Source organism: Canis lupus, chromosome 32 (assembly GCF_011100685.1).
Source record: "Canis lupus familiaris isolate Mischka breed German Shepherd chromosome 32, alternate assembly UU_Cfam_GSD_1.0, whole genome shotgun sequence".
In the NCBI taxonomy this organism is placed as follows: domain Eukaryota; kingdom Metazoa; phylum Chordata; class Mammalia; order Carnivora; family Canidae; genus Canis; species Canis lupus.
Window position 1 is genome coordinate 24,593,005 of NC_049253.1, and position 20,666 is coordinate 24,613,670.

Below are 20,666 nucleotides of genomic sequence, written 5' to 3' on the forward strand. Positions count from 1 at the left end.
GTGTACTATCAATCACAAAGTATTATATATTTTTGAATATGTACTATAAAATATTGAAAGCATGAAATATTACAAGCTATGTCTCATTGCATTAACCTCGTTTTCTCTCTGTACATTGCTTCCCCTCTCCTCTCTCAGTTGAATACTTTAGGATACTCCCTGTACAAACTAAAAGGGAAACAAAGAAAAGGTACTCAATGATCGAGAAAGTGACTTGCTTGTGGAATCTATCACAGAGAGTGCCAGGCTTGAACACAAACTTCTCAATTATTCTCTGATTTACCATTTAATGATTATGGTATATTTTAAGTATTCTCATCCTCTCCAAAGAGAGTTAGGAACTGAGCCACACTATATGGTGAATGCGGTCTCAAGGCAAACGTCATCCTCTAACCATGGTAGAACTGAACTGAACCCGTGGATTTCTCAGTGAGCAGACACAACAGCAGACACATCAGTACTTACAAATATAACTTATGTATAATACACATATTACTTACATATACATATGAATATATATGAATATATATATGAAATCAACATTTGTGTAACACTCAGCTTTATAAGACATGTTCAATAGTGTTGAAACCATGCACCGCTCCTTGCTCACATCACATTCCCTCCTTCCCACTCTTCACCTCAATTAACCACTAACCAGACTTCTGTATTTACCATTGCAATACGCTTCACAGTTTCTTTTTAAAAGTGCCCTATTCAAATTTTTCCTTATTGTATACGATATTGCAATAGCCAGAAGCCAACTGGGAATACACAATGCAGGTGCTCAGTACACAATATGTGTTGATAGGAACGTCAATCCAACACCTTTTATACATAATCTCCTGAAGTATTTAAGAGGAAATCCACAGATTTTCTTTTTTAAAAAATCACCATATATACGATATATGGAACTAAGATAATCACAGAGGTCCTGGCAGTCAGCAGCATCTCCCCTGAAGGATAGTCTTTTCTCAAAAATATTCTTCATTCTGCCCCTAGCCTGTTTTATTCAGAGTATTCCTCTTTAGTCACCTGGAACCATTACTCCTCTTACAAGCCCAGCAGCCAAGAGCAAGTTCTATCTTCAGTATCTGGGCAATACTTTCAGAAAATAAACTATTTCTTCTCAGCAAGCCTGTGCATATGAGCATTCAGGAGCTGATTTTCCAGTTTATAGATTATCTAAAACCCTTTGCTCCTTCTTCTTTGCTTTTGGCCATTTCACTGCTCATTAGCATTGCCACTGAAGGGTAGACAGGAAAAAGAAAAAGAAAAAAATCAGAGCAGCTAGTTTTGCTATTTATTAACTATTTATCAACCACAACAGGGACTCTTGAAGAGAAAGATATAAGTATTGGTCAGTTAGTTTTTGAACTATCCTTTATTTTCAATTTTTGATGTTTGTCCTAGTCTCAATTACACTTACATAATTAAAAGTCGGTATAAAAATGTTTCCCCAACGGTACTTATTTCCAATTGTAAAAGTAACTAATTTTACTTTTCCTTTGAGGTAATTTCCCCCTTTGTTTACTAGGGTATAAAACTGTCATTTCCATTGTTTTATACATCCAGAAGAAAGTACAGATTAGTAACATGAAATAGTAATATAGTTGTAGGTTCTAAACTAAAGAAAAAAAGAAAATGTAATTTAATTTCTCCATACCCTAGAAACCATGCTTAATAGAATGATCTGATATGTCCCATTAAATTTAAAAAGGAACTCATTATTTTTATTAATTACAGAATAACTGGATCTTAAAGCTACCTCCTCCTTTACTTGACCTTAAAGCATAGCTCAGGTCTACAGAAGACAGAAAGAAAAGAATAAGAGGGAAAAAAGGAACATGATAGAGACTTTCCCTTACTACTTGCTAGGGCATGACCGTACTGACTGTGTAGTCTATAGGTATACCACGGTGAATGAGCAAACATTAGGAAACTGACTCAAAGTTCTGTTATAAATTAAGACCTTCTATAAGTGGTAATCTCTCTATAAAAATACTATATTTTACCTGAAATATATATTTGTTTTATGGCACTTTAAGGGGACCATAAAGATGGCATTTTGAATTATCACAATCTCCCATGCCCCAGCAGAATATAGTCAGACAATTATGAGTCCTGAATTACTCTACTTCTGCTTTCTGATAACACAATATGATCTCAGAAGGCAGATATATTTAAAAATGTTTTTAAAGGATGGGAAATGAGCAGCCCAGGTGGCTCAGCGGCGGTTTAGTGCCGCCTTCAGCCCCGGGAGTGATCCTGGGGACCCGGGACGGAGTCCCAAGTCCGGCTCCCTGCGTGGGGCCTGCTTCTCTGCCTGTGTCTCTGCCTCTGTGTGTGTGTGTGATGAATAAATAAATCAGATCCTTTATAAATAAATAAATAAATAAATAAATAAATAAATAAATAAATAAATAAATAAATAAATAAATAAAAATAAAGGATGAGAAACATGTCTTAAGTGAATAGCTCCGTAATCACCTGAGTACATACTTAATAAGTATTTGCTGAATCAAAAGAAAAAAAAAAAAAGTCACATGTTACAGTTTTCATATAAACCTAAAAGTAGGGACTCCTGGGTGGCTCAGTGGTTGACTGTCTACCTTCAGCTCAGGGTGTGATCCCAGGGTCCCGGAATCAAGTTCTCCATCGGGCTCCACACAGGGAACCTGTTTCGCCCTTGCCTATGTCTCTGCCTCTCTCTCGGTGTCTCTCATGAATAAATAAAATCTTAAAAAAAAAAAAAAAAAAAAAAAAAACCTGGGGCAGCCCTGGTGGCGCAGCGCTTTAGAGCCGCCTTCAGCCCAGGGCGTGATCCTGGAGACCCAGGATAGAGTCCCACGTCGGGCTCCCTGCGTGGAGCCTGCTTCTCCCTCTGCCTGTGTCTCTGCTACTCTCTCTCTCTCTCTCTCTCTCTCTCTCTGTCTCTATGAATAAATAAATAATCTTAAAAAAAAAACCTGAAAGTATATTTTCCGCAAATGATATATGAATATAATGATATACACAATTTCTCTACAATGACAGATAAAATTCTGCAGCTTGATAATAATGAATTATAAAAAATATCCAAAAGATACCCTGTCTACACCACCAGGAAACAGAAAAGTAATCCCTCCCAAGTCTGTGTTTCAATATTTTTGTTAATAAGAAATTTACAATCGTTTTCATCAAAAAAATCAAGCCTCCTTTGGGCTCTGTAAGAGTTGTTGGCGTTTGTAAAAAAAAAAAAAAAATTCACTAGTTTTCTGTTATCACCAATTATAAAAGCCACATACAAGAAATTGGACACTGAAGAGCATGATCATAATTACCACTATACTACCAACAATTTTCTCTGTCGTCAGATTGTGGAGATTATCTGAAGAAAGAATCAGTCTTCAAAATTTTTAATCCCGTTTAAGCTACATGCAACAGAACAAAAGAACTGACTCTCTTGTCCCACTTTAACTCCTAAGATATTACTTGGCCTTCGGTTTTTAAAATACTAAGCCAATCTAAAAGGTGCTCCTTGTGAGGCATGTCATTGTAATGATTTCAAGGTTAAGTACCCTAAGCACTCCATCAATTTTAGGTGGCCGTTAAACTTAAATTTGTATTTAAACCTGCTAAACATTTCCTTCAAATGACTGTATTTCACTACCCCAGGAAGTTATGAACTAGCAAGTTTAAAATAACTTTTGATGTTATATATTAATTATGTTCTTGGCTCTAGCCATACTCAGCTAGCTTTTTATTAATCAGCCGTTGCTGTGCCCAAACCATGGGACTTCTATCTCCTCACTGTTCATGTATTCCATGTTTATACATCAATTAATAGATGTAACCAATCAGAAATAATATGTGACATTCATATTGCATTCTCTCAATAAGACAAAATATTTTTATAGAGGAGATAGAACTGGAAATGAGAAAGAACACAAATATAATTCACCTACTACTGGCATTCTTATTTTTATAAAAATATTCTAATTTTAGCGGCAGATCAATGAAATGTACATAACTTATGTGTGTATTAACAGGAGACCAGTGAAAGAACTAAGGTTCATTTTCAGAAGGCTGAATTCTGAGGTTAGAATATTTAGAACATTTTCTTTCCTCATTGTCACCTATGACTAAAGATCTGTCAGCTATAGTATGGCACAAATAGAAGTGAAAGTTCCATAAAAGGAAATATTTAAAGGTGTCACTGAAAATTAATATCGTATGAATCTCTTTCATCTGTTAAATTTCTATGTGGCAATGATATGAATTGCCTTATGAAAAAACTGTATTTTTTAAAAATTGTCCTAAAATGATTTAAGTAAACCAAATATATAGTAGAATTTACTTAGAGGAAACCCACTATCAACGGAAACATAACTGTAACAAGAGGATTTCATACTATTTTAATACCAGTTATCATACAGGAATATTATGTGTTCTTAAAATTAATATATTATTAACATACTAAATGTTGAATCCATTTATTAAGGTATGCCAATGCTCCTCAAGGTATAATCCACTCATAATTTCAGGTAAAAATTTTTACATAAATTTTAATGCTAATCTGGGAAATTAAATGAAGTACAAATGTAGAAAAAATAATAGAGTCTATTTCAGAGAGAGTGTCTAAACTCTAATCCACCGGCACTGGTCCAGTTTCACATGGTCCAAGATTACAAAACAAAACAAAAAGCAACAACAAGGACAAGCAAACAAACAAAAAATAGTGCTATTCAAACACTCACTATCCAAACTCAGGAATCAAATCAAATAGGTGTGAATAAAAAATGAAATTTTATTTTAAATTCTGTAACTGAAAATGTTCTCATACTTGAAACTTAAAAATTTACCATACCTATCCCAACCCCCCCACCTTTAATTTTTTTTTTTTTTTTTTAATTTTTATTTATTTATGATAGTCACAGAGAGAGAGAGAGAGAGAGGCAGAGACACAGGCAGAGGGAGAAGCAGGCTCCATGCACCGGGAGCCCGACGTGGGACCCGATCCCGGGTCTCCAGGATCGCGCCCTGGGCCAAAGGCAGGCGCCAAACCGCTGCGCCACCCAGGGATCCCACCCCCCCACCTTTAAAAACAAAGCCCACCTTTTACCTCATAGTCCCACACCCAGCACTCCCTTGTTCTCCCTCACAGAAAAACTGAGCGGTCCTCAAGTTCTATTAAATATTCAAATCCTCAGGATGCCTGGGTGGCTCAGCTGTTGAGCGACTGCCCTTGGCTTAGGGCATGATCCTGGAGTTCCGGGATCGAGTCCCACATCGGGCTCCCTAAATGGAGCCTGCTTCTCCCCCCGCCTAAGTCTCTGCCTCTCTCCTTCTGTGTCTCTCATGAATAAATCAATAAACTCTTTAAAAAAATATATTCAAATCCTCCCCAATCAGTAGTCATTCTCAGTCCACTGACAGTACTTTATGAAACTCAGGTCTATCCTAAACATTTCCAAAACCAATAGTCATGTCTCAATTTTCATTTACAGAATTTGACAGAGTTTTTCATTTCCTCCTTGAAATGCTTTTCTCACTTAGCTTCCAGAACATCACACACTTACAGGTTTTCTTTCTCACAGGCCACTCATCTTTCTCTTTTCCTGGATCCTCTTAGTTTCCCTAACTTCAACATTTTAGAATGTCCAATGGCAGTCTTGGCATTCTCTCTATACAATTATCCCTTAAGTGAGCTACCTCTCCCATTTATTTAAAGACCATATCTAAAATGATGAATTCCAAATATACAGCTCAAATCCCTAATTCTCCCCTAAATTTCAACTTAATTAAATTCTGAAATTTGATGTTTAAAGGGACACCAAATTTAACAAACACAAATTTTTATTTCTATCTAAAACTTTCTCATTGTCCCATGTTCCAAATTTTGGTTAATAGTAACATATTTTACCCACTTTTTCAAGTAAAGTATGTTGTAAGCCTCTTTACTCCCTCTGGATTTCTTCTAGCCAAGCAACCCATCAGAAAATTCTATTTCTCTATTTTCAAAATATATCCAGTCTGACAACTAACTACTCATCTCCTTCAGCAACCAGCTTAGTCCAATTCACTATCCTCAAACTAATTTTCATATTTGTACTCCAACCGGTCCACCCAGAGAAGATTATCTTACTAAAATAAAAACCATTTCATATTGCATTTTTTTTATCTCAATCCTCCAGTAGGCTCCCTATATGCCTGGAAGATCTAAATACTTTACCATGACCTATAATGTCCCTACAAGATCCTCCCTAGTTGCCTCTCAGACCTAATTTCCTTCCACTTCCTACTTTGCTCAGTAGTAAACTGCATATTTGCTCCATACTGACTTTCAAGATGTTCCTTAAACAAATGTTTCCTTACTGTCTTGTTTCATGGCCTTTATCTCTGCTGTGCCCTGCCTTCTGATATCAGATAATCCTGTCTTTGAGTCCAGTCTCTGCTGCAGTGATTATTTCCTCAGAGAGGACTTACCAAACTACCCTATTCAAAATGTCATACTTTCTTCAACTGCCATTCTTTCATTTTTGTTCACACAATTTACCATTAAAACATATAGATTCTAGTTTATCTTGTTTTTGCCTCTCCCATTGAGAATGTAAGTTCCTTAACTTACAGAGTAAGAGACATAGTTTACTTGTTCAATATCTTAACTCCAGAGCCTAAAAACAGTATGTCATAGAGAGTAAATTCAGAATAAACATTTACTGAATGGAAAAACATTTTCCCAATTAGCATACATACATGTTGTTAGTAATTCCTACCTTGCCACATAGTTTCAGGATTATTAACTTCTAGAATTATAATGATTTTGACAATGAAGCAAACGTCTCATATAAGGTTACCACCTAAAACTCAGGTGTAAGCCAATAAAATAACTTATTTTTAAAATAGTACTTTGAATTATTTAGGGATAAAGGAAAAAGTGTAAGAACTGCTATTTTTTAAGATTGTTATTTATTTATTTATTCATGAGAGACACAGAGACATAGGCAGAAGGGGAAGCAGGCTCCTGTGGGGTGCCTGATGCAGGACTCCATTCCAGGACCCTGGGGATCATGACCTGAGCCAAAGGCAGACACTCAACCACGAGCCACACAGATGCCCCAGAATTCCTATTTTAATATAATTAATTACTTAAATTTTTTTTGAGCGAAAGTATTTGTTAATAAGAAACTTAACTACAGAGATCTAAAATTTCTTAACACACACAGGCAGGCCTTATACTAAGCTTCTTGTGCTTGCTCTGGCCTTCCCTCTATTCACTCAAGGAAGCTTTCAGTGGATCACCCAGCCTCAGCTTCACACTAATAACCACTTGACAACAGTAGAGTTAAAGCCAGAGCACCTGGAGCAGGAATCCAAAATTACGAAGAACACTGAAGAAACACTGGCTATTTCCTTTATACTCTGTATCATTGAGTGATATTGGACATATGTTTATATTACTAGTGTGCTTTGAGTTTATAAATTCTAAAGGCTATTGTAGTCTATTCAGGTTAGAACAGAAGACTACTCATTCCTCCATCAACCTTAATAAGCATTAGCATTGTGGTATAAGAGTAGCTCTGAACGGAACACCTTAGCCCCAACACTACACAAAACAAAAACGAAATCTAAAACAAAAAACAAATCCAGTTCTCTCAGTCTGACATTGGAGTTATCTAGAATATCTGATAAACATATATTATGTATAATTCCTGTTCATATCCCCAAAAATTTCAATTTGAGTGATTAAGATTGTATGCTCCATTTATTTCCTCTGGTATTTTCTTCTTTTAAATTCACTCTGAACCTAGCTATTAGATATAGATATATGAACCACACTTGATTGTATATCTTCTTCCAATTCCTCAAATATAGGAATGTGTTTTCATTTTAGTTCACATAATTTTAGAGGTTAAATGAAAATTAGTCTAAATTTTGTTTTAGCATTGATAGTAAATGAAGAGTAAAGAAAGTAACTTCCTAGGGCTTCTAGGTTCAGTTGGTTAAGAGAGCATCTCTTGATGTCAGCTCAGTTCATGATCTCAGGGTCCCAGGATTGAGCCCCCTATGGGTATCCACACTCAGTGGGGAGTATGCTGGAGGATTGCTCTCCCTCTCCTTCTGCTCTCCCTCCATTTGCACACACTTGAGCACTCTCTCTCTCTCTCTAAAATAAATAAATATATTTTTTAAAGGGATAACTTTCATTTTTGCTCAATTAGCCATTGATAAAATTTGTACTTTGTCCCAAACCCTTGAAATTCAAATCCAGAACATTTTTTACTATGTCCTAACATCCCCCCAACCATGTAATTCACAGTCATTTGAAATTTGTGTCCATACCCAAATGCTAAAACTCACTAATGTAAATGACTTGAATCCACATAATAATCAATCCCAGAATTACTTTAGTATTTTCCCTTATCCTTTAGATATCCATCTGATTGCTTATTTGTCCTCTAAATTCTTAATTACACTGTTTTGGGGTTTTTTAAATTTTATTTATTTATTCTTGAGGGACACAGAGAGAGCGACAGAGACATAGGCAGAGAGAAGCAGTCTCTTTGCAGGCGGCCCAATGTGGGACTCAATCCCCAGATAAGGATCACTCCCTGAGCTGAAGGCAGATGCTCCCCACTGAGCAATTCCGGTCATCCCCATTAATACATTATTTGAACTAATTTACTATAATTAATATTGGTGCAAGACAAGGTCTAAAATAATATGATGAAGTATTCATTCATTTAACCTAGAACTACATTCTCTATGTGATTTTGCTGATATTAAAACGAATTCATCAGATTAAAGTTGAACTAAGTTTCATTCTCCATTAGTCTTGTAATGGAACATGCAAGAAGGAAGATTTTACCTCTTCAAAAAAATTAAATAAACACAAAATTTACTAAGTGACCACAGATACTGGTTATAAAAGTATAAATTACCACACAAGCCCAATGGGACTGGTAGTGGTGGTAGTGGTATATGTTTGGAAGACATTGTTACACTACATAAAACTTATTATTTATCAAGCCAAAATTATCTGAAAACATATATGATCACGCACAAAACTCAATGGGTAACATTGTTTTAAAATACATCTGTATTTGTGCTTATGTGTATGTTATTTCATAGCTCTGTGTGTTTCGTGTTGTTATAAACATCATTTAGTTTGGCACCCCAAAAGTTCCATGAATAAACAGAACTACCACAGTTAAGAAATTGCTTAACAAGCTCCATCCACTAATTTGCTTATAGCAGCAATAATAAGCAAATTTGTATCATTTTTGGTGTCTTAGATTTTTATGGAGAGAATAAGTATTATAGAATATATTTCTGTTGTATTTTAAATTTGTGACAAATTTACACCATTCAGTCTAGCAATCTAATCTACCTGGAGAATAGAGGATGTTGTCACATCCTAGAACTAAATTTTTATAAAAATAAAAGACAGGGATAATATTTCCTATTCTTTTTTGAAAATAAAAACCACTGTATCTTACAGCATCATAGACCTCATTGAATGACATTTTTTCTGAGAATTAAAAAATACGTATCTCATGTGGTTTTCAAGTAGGACTACAAAGGAACAGCTCAGAATGCAGTGACACCTAATGGCAAAGCTATCTTTATAGCCATAAACGTATTTTCTAATAAGCATTATATTTGCAGTAAAACTGTGTAAGTATTGCTACTCACCAATATGCTGTCTATAATCTGAAATATCATGAAAATCCAAAAGCAATACCAAATACTTTACTTTTTAAGAGTAAAATAACATAGGCAAGTGAAGGAAGGGGGGAAGAAAACTTCCAGATTAGAAAGCGTGGTTTTAAAATTACAATATCTTTTGAGATAAAATTAAAATTTTTACTGTTTAAAAAGTTGAAAGTTAGTAACTTCAATTTTTATTCGTATTTGAATTACAATTTAGGAGATATTTATTGGGTGTACACTTCACTTGGAGTAGAAAGCAAAGGTCCTTAGTGTAATGGCTTATTAGTCATGTCATAGTTGATACTGTTGATTAATAACACTGTCTAACTTAATGCACATCTGAATTATGCCTCAAATAACTGTATTAAGGATACAGAAAAGAACAGTAAAGTATACCCTTACTTTAAATTCATAAACTATTGTTCATACACTCTAGAAGTTCACACTCTACGTTATCCATAACACAGGGAGCAAACAACCACTGCAAATAATAAAGGGATAATTTCGATCATTGAGATATCTTATTCGGTGCAAGGAGTTCTTGATGACCCCTGGGGGCTATTAATGAGAAGGGCTGAAAAAGAAACATGTTGGTAGAAGACACAGTACATCTTCTGGAAATACTTTTACATTCCATATTTCTCAGTGCAGAAATCATGAAAAATGTTGCTTCAAACCTGCCATCTATTATTGTTTTTAACAAGGTGACATTTTATTCACCCACCAGTTTTGTACTTTAATTTGCACTTTCTAGTGATGAAAATATTCCGTGCATTGTTTTAGGCTTCTGAAACATATCATAGTTAATGATTATGATCTCAGAGGATAAAGTATCATGTGCTTATGAGAAAAACATAAATAAATGTTTGTTTCTATTCCCTGTTGGCATGAGGCATTGTACTATGACTGCTAACAACAAAACTCTGCGAGTGATTTTTGTCATATAGGACTAACTACAGTTTGAGCATATCCTTGTAGAGATCCATAATTGAGGATAGCTCATTTCAATCAGTTCTGTGAGCACAGGAACCAGATAAAGAAATGAGCATACATTAAACTGTTAAAACATGAGATCCTCCATATTAGATTTGAAGCAAAACACAAACTGTGCAGTTGACTGGAAATGCCACCTAATCCCTGCTTAATTAAAGCAGTGCTCTGCACTCCTGTTGTGTTTAGGGAGTAAAGAGTGTGGAACGACTGATGTATGAAGAAAATAGCAGTCAGCGTGGCTAATCTCAAAGACTTTTCGAGCTTTCTAGCTACATAAATCAGAGCGACTTTTGAATAGCCTCATAAAACACAGTATCATTGCCATTCCACTCACGATTTTTTGGTTCTTCCTACAGCATGCAGATCATTAGGAAACTTCTAAGCAATCAAGTAATGTGGGTCTGATGAAATTACTCAATCAATGCACAGGCTCAAAGTAAAAGCATAATTCAAAATTATAGATTTTATACATCAAAAGACCTTTCTTTTGGGGGGCAAAGACTATCACAATCGAGGTGATTCACTTCTAAATACTATGTTTGTGAATGTGCTTTAAACAAATGTATGTAATTACCAAGTATCTTGAAATATGATTTAACAGAAACTCAAAGTAATTATGTATGATATTAGCGCATTTTTTACTGAAATAAATACACTGCCACTTCAATCACTGGAGTTTAACTATTATGATATATTTCATCATGGTAGTGAACTCATGTGTTTAATAAAATATATTAGAGTTTAAAATATGTAATTGACTTTTAAAAACTACCTGCATGAAATAAAAAAGAGAGAGAAGGATGGAGTTTTCCTATATATAATTCTGTTCAACACCGAAAGGGTTCAATATTTAAAGAACCTATTAGAACAATGTCTTTTTTATCTTTCTAGCTTGCCAGAACTACATATTGCAGCTACTTTCTACTTGAACAACACACTACATGAGGCTAGAAAAACCTTTCATTTCTGCATATCTCCTTATAACCTTAGAGTTGAAATATTCACTTTGCCTTCAGTTTCATCACATCCATCCCTTAAATCCTGACATAATACATTTGCCATAAGCATATTTCTCCCATTAATTATTTAAATGAAGGCAATCACCTCCTAAAGATAATTCTCTTTTGCTAATCAACCTGGTAAACTGATCCAATGAATATTAACTGATGGTTTAAAACTTTAATATGGGCATTCAGTTTTTAATTTATTATACTTTGGCTGGTACAGAAGCGGAAGCAGAAGGGGCTTTTAACCTCTGACCTGCACACAAATCAGTCTTGGTCATTCTTTTTTTTCTTATTTTTTTTTTTAATTTGGGAAGTAATATTTATCAGAGTGTCATAAAAGATATGAAGCATTTGAAACATTTATCAATTTGCTAGCTTTATGGTAATATGAGGTAGCCTATAAAACAAGCTCATCCTCTTGCCTAATGTGCTAATCGCATTCAAGTCAAATTGCCTGATAAGTATTCCTTTTAATAGGATATACACAGCTCATGCATACAACTAGTTTTCCAAAGAAATATGTAATTTGTACACTGTTACCTTTTTTTTTTTTTTTTTTTTTTGGTCTGGTTATAAATAAGTAAGCCATGTCATACTGACAGACAACAGAGCGCAAAGGAAAAAAATACAACAGTTGTGTTCTATGTAGAAACAGATGATCAGACTGCATGGTAAAACAGTAGTCATCTGGTAAAGGACAGCAAAGCGCTGTAGGTGTTTGCAAATAATATATTTATCCTGCACACCGCAGAATAAACAATAAAATAAGCATTTATCCACAAGCCTTTTCTCCTGAGCGATGAAGAGCGTAAGGCATGAAGAAACCCCTAATCATAAAATGAACGTAAAGCTACCGTGGTCATATATGTCCTCATCCTGCTCCAGTCCTTTACCACTGGACATACATGCATGTCATTTCTTTAAGAGGAGCACAGTTCCTTTCTGAATTCTATCAGAACGTTACGGAACCCCTGGATCAGACCATGAATTCCTCCCTGAAAAGTTCTAAGCCCACAGGCCCGGTTAGCCCCCAGGCAAGACGTGATCTAGCACCTAAAAGCTGTCTGGTGCCTCATTTACTTAATGCCTAAGCTCAAGGTCTTGTGAATCCTGACCTCACCCCCCCTTACGCAGAGACATGTATGGGTCTGTTGAGATAAATGACAGAGAGTGGCAGACGTGTTTACAAAGACAGCCTGAGACCCAGAAGGAGTCCCCTGGAGCTGAGGGGCTGGGCGCCCCGGAGGCACACACCGGGCAGAAGGACCCCCCCCCCCACCCCCGCGCTTGTACGGGCACAAGAGCCACCTGAAGCAGGTTCCCAGGTTCCCTTCCAGGACTCTGTGGCGTGTGTGTGTGTGTGTGTGCGTGCGCGTGTGTGTGCATGTGCACGTGTGTGTCCGTGTGTGTTGAGCAGGGGAGGGGCAGGGGGCCGAAAGGAGATGCTGAGACCCATCTGTCGCTTCAATGTGGAGACCACCCAGCCTTGTGGACGAGCCCCGTGCCCAGAACAGTCCCCCAGGAGCGGGGTCTCTCTTCATCCCAGCAAATGAACCTCGCTGGCCCGCGGACGCGAATTTCCGAAAAGGAAATCGTCGCATTAACGCAGGAAAGGCTGCGGGAGCCCGTCTGCACTCGGCTCTCACGGATTAGCGAGTGCGGAGAGCTGGAGCCCGAAGCCGCGAGCGCTGTGCATGATAATGACGCGCGGCCCCCGGCCGCCCGCGCCCCCGCCCGCGCCCCCGCCCGCGCCCCCGCCCGCGGCCAGTCCCGGCCCGTCTGGTTGCCAATAGGTGGGGCCACGAGCATCCCCGAGCCGGCTCGGCGCCCTCCGTGCAGTGAGGCCGCGCGGCCGCAGCCCCAGCGCCCGTGCTCCCGGCCCTGCGCGGCGACTCGGCGGCGAGGCAGGGGTCTGCAGGGCGGCCCACGAGCGCGGCCCACGAGCGCGGCCCACGAGCGCGCCCCGCGCTTCCCGTGCGCCCGGGGGCCAGCGTCGCCGCCGAGCCAGGCCGGGGGGCGAGTGTGCGAAGCCGCGAGGCGCGCGGCTCCCCGTCCTCGGCCGCCCCGCCGCCAGCCCCTGCCGCCCCCTTCGCGAGTACCGCAAAGCCGGGAGGACCCGGAGGGGAACGGCGGGCTGGGGGCGCCGCCGGCTCCCCGTCTCCATCGCACCGCGCTGCGGCTGAACGCAGCCCGCTCACGTTGCGAAACCACCTGTTCGATCCGAAAGCAGCTCCCCCCACCTCTCACCCCAGTTTCTGCCTCACAGGTGACACCTCTTCTTTCCCCTAAAGATCTATAGATATATATTTATATTTATATTTTTTTTTTAATAGAGCAAATGCACATCCGGGAAAGCATATGGAAGGTAGAGTCGATTAAACTCCTTTCCACTTGCCCGGCGCACACGCACAATGGGGGGGGGGGGGTAGACTCGAGACCCCCCCAAGCACCCAGTTCACGGCACGGTTCACCGCGAAACAACGGCCCAAGTCAAGGTTCGAGCACCCACATCCTGCCAGAAAACTGGACAAGTGCGAGGGGAGGTTAGCATGAAGGGGCAATAAACCGAAGCCGGCGCCAATAAGCCACAAGGAGGGCGGAGGGGGGAGGCAAAGGGAAGCCCTCGCGCACCCAAACGTTCAAAGTACCCACAGGCAACACCTGCCCTCTCTTACCGATGTGAATAATTGAATCCGCATTCGCCGAGTCCCAGGTTCGAGACCACCAGATGGACAAAACCAAGAGCAAGGGGAAAACTTCCATCTCCTCGTACGCTGAATCTCTTTTAGGATGGTTTCTCTTTCAATATATATATATTAAAAAAAAAAAAAAAACAGCCCGAAGAGTTTGAGGTCACGATAGACTTTAGAGCAGCTTTTTCTATTTTTTCTTTCTTCTTTCTTTCTTTCTTTTTTTTTTTTTTTTTTTTTTCAAAATTCCTATCGCCAAGAGCAAAGCCTTTAATCGTCGCTGATGATGGCAGAGCGAGTAAGAGAGCCCAGCCTGAGGAAACCTCCTTCGCAAAGCCGTGTCACTTGGAGGGGAATTTTGGCATCGCCAGAGTTGTTTGCAGTTTGGCTTTTAAAAAAAAAAAAAAAAAAAAAAAAATGCAACCAGCCTCGGCTGCTCTCGGGCAGGGGCAGAGGCTGGAGCTCAGACCATCCCCATCGCTGCGCCGGGGCCGCGGGTCTCCAGTCCCAGCTCCGCCGCAACTTCCAACAGACCACCTCCCCCCGCCACCACCACCACCACGCCGGATGTTCCCCTCCTCCTCCCCCAACCAAAAAAAAAAAAAAAAAAGCGCCCCCCGCCCCCGCCCCAACGGCCCGCAGAGAATCACTTGTCCTCGCTGCCAAAATAAAATCTAAGTGGAAAGGAAAGATTAGGAGATTCCAGGCGGAGCAGCCAGATTCCAACAGGGAAGGGAGCAAAGCCCTCTCCGAGAGGGGTAGTAAAAGTGAACTTCAAGGTAATGCAGATAGTAATGCAGAGAAAATGCCTGTTCTGCGCGAGGCGGGGAGCGGAGCTCGGCGAGGCGGGCCCGGGGAGCCGGTTCGCTGGGGCGCGGCGGCGGGGGAGTTGCGCCGGGCGCGAGCAGCGGGGCCGGGCGGCGGAGGAGCCAGAGCCTGCGGGCCGCGGGAGGCTGGTGGAGCGCTTGGCCCGGCGGGATGCAGGAAGCGAGCGGGCAGCGAGCCTGGCAGCTTCAGCGCTAGCCCCACGTTGCTTAGAAATGGATCACCTAGGAGAAGGAGCGAGCCCGCCGGGGAGCGGTGCTGTCAGGCGGAGACGGGGGGAACCGGCAGAGGAAGAGCTCCTCTCTAATAACCACCTCCTCCCCCTATCTGCAATCCAAGGGAGCAACAAAACAGTGCTCTCGTTTCCCTTGGAATCTCCGGCTGGGACCGAGGAAAAGGCAGGACTCCAAGAGAAGAACGCGTTGAAGCTTTCTGGGTTGGTTTGGTTTGGTTTGGTTTGGTTTGGTTTTTTAGGAGGTTGAAGGCAACCTGAAAAGGCCACCCCACTTATTTAACCTTGCTAGTGCTGTTCTCCAACAGGTATTAGACTTTTTTTCTAGCCTTTGCCTGGAATTAGTCACAGTGGATAAAAACAAATTAGGGACACCTGGTCACTAAGGGAAAAAGAGACCTAGAAAGCTCTTAATGAGATTTCAATTATAAAGTTATAAAAAGGAGAGGACGTGCTAATTATTTTTTATACGGTGATTTTCTCTCTCTCTCTCTCTCTCTCTCTCTCTCTCCAGAGTATTTTTAGGCAATCAGGATAACGGATGAAGAACTTGAAATTTTTAAAAATGTAGTAATTAAGTAAAATACAGGCTTCAGTGAAACATTTGATCCAAGTATTACATTGAGTAGTACATTGACAAAGGACCTATGTATATAAATTCAGAATGAGGAAGACGATTGCTTCTCCATGAAAAGAGCTGAAAAAGTATTGAATGACAGCCTCCCAGTCCCAGAATGAAAGGATTTGGGCACGCTCATTCCTTGAAATATAGTCCTGACCATTGTGAGTGACTTCCTATCTTATAATGATCATCTGATACCCAGTCTAACCCCACTTCAGACTGGAGGTTTCTTTACACAACCAAATAACTAGTTGAGGCCAGATATTAACAGGCCTGACGTTATTTCAATGATAATTGGACTCCTTTGGAAAAGTTGCTATTTGAGATGTGTGGATGTCAAATTCTTTAAACAACCTTTCAGAGCCCTCCCTTACCTACATATTTGGTAAACCTCTTTTCTTCTTACTTGATTCTTTCTAGCCTGGTATATTGGGCTAGTATGTCTCCAAACATAGTCGTACATTCTCACTTCTGTGAAATGCCTTCTTGCATTCATCTTGGGTACTTTTTTTCCCTGTACATTCCAGAAAATGTGATACCATCTTGTTACCTAAGTCAATAATTCTGTTGGAAGGTATCTATCCCTCCTCCCAACCACTTTTTCTTCCGCCTCTTCAAGGCTTAGTTCCAATTTTGCCCATGAAATAATGTCTAGTCCTTTAATATGGAATAAATCCATCCTTCTTCTGTGTTCTCATAGCACACACTGCCTTTATAATAGAGTTAGATGGGACTACTTCTGAATTTGATGGTCCATGCCGGGAGAGTGAGGACCATAGTTTATTCATGTTTTGTTCACTGCAGCATTTTACATAGAGCCCCTTTGTTGACTTGGATTTCATCATTTCCTTCTGAATCTGGCATAAATCAGTGCTTCCAAGAAGCCATCACTGATTAATTTGTCTCAATTTTGATCATTCTTTTATTTTTCCCATTAGTATAAATGTACTCAATTTGATTATATTAATGTTATTGATGTCATTTTACTTCTTACAGAGTTCTGTTGTGATTTCATGGATCATATTTTGTTGTTACAGATAATGAATTTTTTTTTTAAAGAATGGTGGATGTACCTCTCCGTAGCTTGCTTCTATTATATTATGCACAAGGGTGTTTAAAAATCTGATGAGTCACTATGTGCTCTATGAAGAAAAAAATTGTGAAATAACCATTAACGTGGAAAGAACACTATAAAATGTTAGATTCAGAGAACTAGGAGGGACTTCAAAACATTCAAAACATTAGCTGGCTCAGTCCTGGCTTAATAAATGCCATTCATGGAGACAGCTAAATATAGTCAATTCATATCATCTTCTATCTTGGAAATCTGTTCAAGGGTATTATGAGCAAAACATTTTCATTATTTCCCAAATCCTCCCATTTATTGATTCTCAGAGGTAGCTTCATTTTGGAATAACCTGGAAAGCTTTTCAAAAATGTCACTTCAGGCTAATCGAATCAAAATCTCTGGGGTTTGGCATCTAACCAATGTGTTTTAAACTTTCTGAGTGGGACTGTAATGTGTAGCCATACTTCAGAACTACTGTTACAATATTCAAACATTTACAAGAGTCTGCATGACACATCACAAAAACCATAAAGGCATCAAAATGCACATTCTTGACATTCAGAAGAGATGATAGTACCATGAGATGTAGCTTTCTAAAAGTAACACAAAGTTAATGCAGAAATAAAGCAACAATGGCTTATAGATTTTAAGTTTAAGAAATCAATCAATCTTTTAACTGTTGAAATAATTTCTATACCAAATAGTCCTAATTAGTGGTTTTTGTATGAAATATGAGTTTAAACACATTTTTTAAATTATATATTAATCATATTTCCTATTTAGAAAATTTCATATTGTGATACAATTAAATGGATACAAAATTAGTTTACTTAAGTTAGCCAGATACAAAGTTCTATAATGTGTAAGTTAGATGTAAAATTCCAGAGGGAAAAAATAAGAAATTCAGTGGTTGCACTTCCATATAAGCTTTTTATGAAGGCTATCTATTAGTCTAATTAAGGCTACTTAGCTTTAATTCAAGTATTACCATATGGAAATGGCTGATACATCTGGCTTGATGCACTGAAATTCAAAACTTTGGCATTCTAAAGTATTTTTGTGCGTGTGAAAAAAAGCTTCCAATCATGAAAATGTTATCCCAATGATTAATTTTTGGAATAAAAATGTAAAAGAACCATGAGTCATGAATTTACTGTATGTGGAGACTGTTGATTCAGTTCAGGCATGAGTTGTGTTATATGATAATACCCCCTTATCCATAGTTTTACTTTTCACAGTTTCAATTACCCACAGTAATCATGGTCTAGAAGCTTATGATCATCCTTTTGTAACATCAAAAGATCAACGGCAGCCTTATGCTTTGTCACAATGTTAATGTCATTCACGTCACCTCCTCTCATCACAGAGGCATCTTATCACACTATGTCATCATTAGTAAAAGGGTGAGTACAGTACAATAAGGTATTTTGAGAGAGAGAGGGAGAGACCCTATTCATATACCTTTCATTACAGTAGTTTGTTATATTAGTTCTATTTTATTATTCCTGTTGCTAATCTCGCACTGTGCCTAATTTATCAACTAAGCTTTATCATAGGTATGCATGTATAGCAATAAACCTAGGATATATAAGGTTCAGTACTAGCCATGGTTTCAGGCATCCACTGTGGCTTCAAATACACCCACTGTAAATAAGAGAAACTACCGCAATTTAAAGAAGTGATAGATAATCTAAGCAGCTTTAAGATGTAAAAACTATGGTTAGTTTCTATGGAAGAACAGAATTTGGGAGGACCATTAATTTGCATTTTTGGAGGGGATATGCAGGCTCCTTTAATCATGTACTATGTACTGTGTGTAAAGAAAGCAGTATACTGGAAATCCCTATAATATATAATTCTTTCATTTTTACATTAAACAAATACTAAGAATACCAGTGTCCAAACTTTAAAAATAAGGTGCTCACTGAATGTCCCAATGGTAGTAATTCAACGTATATAAGTCAGTTTTTAAAAACTTCAGTAATAGTGACTCAAGAGATGTATTTAGTTTTGGTATAAAACTGTAAATTTATGGGACAGCTTACTTAAAAATTAGGGTAAAAACAGCTTTAAAAAGAATATCAGAGAAAAAAATATAATGCATTTTCATCTTTGTTTTCTAATTTGCTACAATTGTATCATCAGTATTATAAATACGATTAGCCACACAAATGATTCTAAGTATATTGCAAGTTTAATTAATATGAATATGAAAGGAAAACTATGAGCTGGCAATGACTGACTACCTGCATATGCAGGCAAAACAAATTATGGCTATAAATTTATAATTGAGACGTTCGGTTGGAGAAGTTAAGACCAAATTTTGTTTGAGCGGCTGAAATGGCAACTTTTATACTTAGCAGATCAAAGAAGTTCAAAGCTCAATGGGACTTTAGGTCCTTTCTTATTCAATGCTTGATTTTCTAGAAAAGAACAGAAAGTTGAATCACAGACATTGTACTGATAACTGTTGAAAGATTCAAACCTAGAAAACACATCTTTTGACTTTTAAATATGCCTCAAGAAAATCATTAAATCACATATTTAATGTAACATATTCACATTGGTTATTCCATGTTCCTTTTTATGGGGAGGAGAAGGGTCAACCTTGCAGTGGCCTACCACTTTCTACTCTGTCAAACTATGTTTCTGTGAGACTAGTGCAAATCTTATTCTTGATAACAAGTGATCCCTCCTCCCTTCTTTCCTTCCTTCTTTCCTTCTTTCCACATTAAGTTCTTAATCCCTTCCTCTCTTTCAACACTTTCCCTAAATCCGGAAGGCTGCCCTGTCAGGGCAATATCATGTTTTCTTCTTGTTCGACGAGATATACATCCCAACCAAATTCTGCAAATAGATTGCTGATAAGGGGTTTTTTTTTGCATTAATATTAGAAGTTTACCAAACTTTTCTATTATTAAAGTTAATTTAAGTCAAAACTTTGGATTTCAAAATTTTTCCACTATCCATACACTAGCCATGATATTAAAATTTTTATTGTTTTTAATTTTTAATTCCAGTATAGTTAACATATAGTTTTATATTAGTTCAGGTGTGCAATATAGTGTAGTGATTCGACAATTCTACACAATACTCAGTGCTCTTCATGATTAAGTGTACTCTTTATTCCCCATCACTTATATCACCCTGAACTTTTAAGAGCAAAAATTAGTTATATATTACAGGGCACCTCTTTTAGTTTAGATTTCTTATCTCTTCTGTCTGGTGTTGATGTGGAATTTTAAGTAGAATATTAATTAAAATCAAGCAAAGGTGGAGAGAGGTAACCCAACAGGCGCACTTTATTTTGAGATTGGCCCCTCACTACATTATATCCTGTCCCCACAAGATGGCAGCCATGCTTGATGTAGATTTGATCAGCTTACTTTTTGAATGTCTCAATACTTAACAGTTTACCAAGGTATTATTAACCCATGTTAGTGAAATGACTACATTTAAGAAACCTGATATTTTAAGTAATTTTTCAGGTAAGTTAATTTTCTGAATTTTTCTTCTAAAACTTACACATAGAAAT

At 38.3% G+C, this 20,666-nt stretch overlaps 1 protein-coding gene across 3 annotated transcripts in view; it reads right to left on the reverse strand.

Moving 5' to 3' along the window:
- Window positions 1-14,925, reverse strand: part of GRID2 (glutamate ionotropic receptor delta type subunit 2) — a 1,471,756-nt gene extending 1,456,831 nt beyond the window's left edge. For all 3 annotated transcript variants that reach the window (XM_038582129.1, XM_038582130.1, XM_038582128.1), the window contains exon 1: window positions 14,369-14,925. In XM_038582129.1, coding sequence (XP_038438057.1) covers window positions 14,369-14,456 — 88 coding nt within the window. In that variant the 5' untranslated portion in view covers window positions 14,457-14,925. The remainder of the gene's footprint in view (window positions 1-14,368) is intronic.
- Window positions 14,926-20,666: the final 5,741 nt, after the last annotated feature.